We start from the raw sequence: 3,139 nt of genomic DNA, 5'->3' as shown, positions 1-3,139 counted from the left end.
AGGACCGAGCACGATCACTCAGGTGACAGGACCCCCAGGACTGAGCACAATCACTCAGGTGACAGGACCCCCAGACCCGAGCACGATCTCTCTGGTGACAGGACTCGCAGAAGACCTCTGCCCCGTGTGATCGTTGGCCTTGGACGGGCACCTTTATTGGGCTTTACAGGAGCACACAATCCTGGCTTTGCAAGTGGTGTTCCCTCCTAAAATAAGTCGAATTTGTGTTAAACTGAGGTGGTTCTTATCTGCCCGGTGACAGCAGGGAGAGCCCGGCCTGGAGAGAACATTCCCCGGGTTGTCCCCCCGAGAGTGTTGCAGACGGCTGAGCAGGCAGTGCCCGTGTGGCACCTCTCACCCGCCGTGGCCAGGTCCCTCCCAGCGGAGCCCCGGGCCCGCCTCCCTCTACCAGGCGGCCTTGCCACGCGCAGGCCCCGTGGTGTGTGTCTGCTCCCCGATGGGGACGCCTCCGTCTCTGGGCCATGGCTTCGGGACGCCCCTAGCCTGTGCCCACCAGCCTGCCACTCCCTGCACCTGCGGAACGAGTTAGTGTCTCTGCTCTCTGCCCTCTGGTGTCCCACGTGCACCTGCCTCCTGACGTCCTTCCTCCCGAGGACCCAGGTGCCCCCTAAGCAGCCAGGGAAGCCAGCTGGGAGGTGAACTGCCATGTGTTGTCCGAGAGGCAGCCCAGCGCCTCTGGGCCGGCCACGCTGCCACAGATCCGCCCCTTCCACCCGGGTGGGCACAGGGTTCAAAGCCCCCGGCCTTGCATGGCCAGAGTGTGACCCGGGATCTCTAGGGAAGCCCCAAGTGAGTCAAGTCTCAGATGCCGGAGACCAAGGAGGAGGCGCTCTGGAACTTTGCACAGCGGGGCTCTTGTTTAGATGGTCTCACCGCCTCTCCCTCTGCTTCTTGCAGGAGCAGCTAGACCTCCCCGAGGTTCCTTCAGAGCCTCTCCCCGAGAAGAAACCAGGTACGCTTCTTGTTCTGTCCTGTGGAGGACCTGTGTTCTAGAACGAAGCGAAATGCCCCGGCCGCAGGGTCCCGCCCTTCCGCTCGGTGGCAGTTGGTTCCTGCCTCCCCAGCTGGGTGGGTGAGGGGCACAGGCCTGCTTGGGGGTCGGGCCCGGTTTCTGGCGGGGAGGGGGGGAGCCTTGAAAGAGCCGAACCCTTTCAGAGAGGCGTGTCCCGCAGGCAGAGCTGGGGAAAGGCCGGGTCCACCCCAGAACCAGCCATCCTCTACGTAGCACAGCCCTGTGGCCCTGTGCCCCGCCGGGGCCCCGGTGGCTGGTGGGCCCTCCGCGTTTCTTTCTGCCCCTCCCCGTCCCTCCCCCTCGCAGGGCTCCTGAGTGCTTGCGACGGGCTGCTGCGGTCGAGGTCCCCACCCTCAGCCCCGCACACAGCCCTGGGACCTGGCTCCTTGCCGCCTTCCTTCTCCTCTGGGAGTTTCTGCCCGTGGGGTCTTCTGCACCCGACAAACACCTCTTTCTTTCCTCTACAGAAAAAGCCCCCACCAAGGCCAGGCCCCAGCAGGCGGACATGGTCGCAGCCTCATAACGTGGCCTCCTTGGCCTGGGACTGGCGGGGACTCCCCAGAGACTGGGGCCCACAGAGTTTGGTGCGCGGCCCGACCTGACGGGCTCCCAGGAGGCCGGCGCCAGGCCGGGCCGGTCGGGTGCTGACGAAGCAGAGTGTGGCGCACACAGGGCTAGACGCCAGGCTGACTCCGCAGAGCGTTTCCCTGGCGCCGCAGGCTTGCTCTCCTTTCTGGATTCAGTGGCAACGTTCGCACCCTCCGGCCAAACAGCTTCTGAGGCTGTGGTTCCCACGCGGCCACAGGCAGGCCCGTCACTCCTGGTGCTGGCCACACTCCCGTCCCCGGCCCCTCGAGGCTCCACCGGCCACCTTCTCCCCAGCTCCCTCTCTCTGGAAGGCGCGTCAAACCTAGCTTCTTTCCCTTCCCTTTTTCACTTCCTGCTGCTCCTGCCAGCTGGCGGGCAGCTTCCTGAGCTGCCCAGTTTCCGTGTCGGTTCGGGGGCGGAAAGCTCCCCTCTTCTGTGTCGGCGTTTGGGGGCGTTGGACCGGAAGGGGCGCATCCCTGCTGGACTGGCGGCTGCAGGAGCCCCGACCGAGCTTCTTCACCTGGGGGCCTGTGTGCAGAGGCTCGGCCCGCTGCAAAGGGATGTTCCCGGAGAGCCAGAGGCCTTGCTGGGGTTCCCGGGGGTGCTGACGGGCCTGCTCTGGTGGGTGTGGCCCCCATTGCCTGGGACTCCGCGCAGCTTGCGCTCCGGAACCTGCCAGAGACCCGGGACTCTGCGACCCGCCACCCCTGAGCCGTCAGCCGCCAGGCACGCGCTTGGCGGCTGGAAACGGCTTCCCTAGTTAACGGTTCGTTTTGGTATCGGACAATCCTGACAACGTTTCACTCCCAACAAGGGGGGAGCCCCAAACGGGTCAGCCCCGTATTAAAATTGATGCCTGCATGGTCTCTGGCCTCATGGAGTGGGGTCTGTGGGGGTACCTGGGTGGGTTAAAGTGTGGCTCCTCTCCTCTAGGGTCCCTGGAACACGGCCCCCTGACCCTCACGGGGATTCACTCGAGAGCACCTGCCTGGGGGCTGGGGACACAGGGACAGGTGGAGGCCTTCACTGTGCCAGGCTGTGGGCAGAAGGCAGGCCGGGGCTCCAGCGCTGGGGGTGCCCTGTGCTCCGGCCACCACCTCCGGGCAGCTGCCTGTAGAAGGGACACTGGCGGCCTCGTTCCCCAGGGCCAAGCTCAGGCCCCTCAAAGTGAGGGAGGGCGGTCAGTTGGGCAGCTCCAGGAGGGGGCTGGTTTAGAGTCCCGGTACCCAGGTGGGAAGCCACAGGCCCCAGGGAGCCAGCAGGCAACGGCAAGGAATAGATGGGGGTGTCCCACGTAAGGGGCTTCCCTGCCCTTCACAGAGGGCTCAGTGATGGGATGCAGGCAAGTCGCCAGGGGGTTGGCAGGAGTTTCAGGTGTAATGCACGCCTCAGCCAGGAGGGGGCTCTCTGCCAATTGGGGGGATTTGGCAGGAAACTGGCATTGCCATTCCCAGTCTGGCTGCAGGGCCCCACCCATTTGTTTTTGGTGACACGGCCGCCTGTCCCCAAGACTGCACA

The 3,139-nt window shown here is 65.1% G+C and overlaps 1 protein-coding gene across 1 annotated transcript in view; it reads left to right on the top strand.

Moving 5' to 3' along the window:
- CHMP6 (charged multivesicular body protein 6) overlaps positions 1 to 2,487 on the top strand; it is a 6,449-nt gene extending 3,962 nt beyond the window's left edge. Inside the window, exons 7-8 of the mRNA XM_049635531.1 lie at positions 919 to 973; positions 1,501 to 2,487. Coding sequence (XP_049491488.1) covers positions 919 to 973; positions 1,501 to 1,556 — 111 coding nt within the window. The 3' untranslated portion in view covers positions 1,557 to 2,487. The remainder of the gene's footprint in view (positions 1 to 918; positions 974 to 1,500) is intronic.
- Positions 2,488 to 3,139: the final 652 nt, after the last annotated feature.

This window comes from Panthera uncia, chromosome E1, assembly GCF_023721935.1.
Source record: "Panthera uncia isolate 11264 chromosome E1, Puncia_PCG_1.0, whole genome shotgun sequence".
NCBI lineage: Eukaryota > Metazoa > Chordata > Mammalia > Carnivora > Felidae > Panthera > Panthera uncia.
This window is presented reverse-complemented; position numbering and strand designations above follow the sequence as displayed.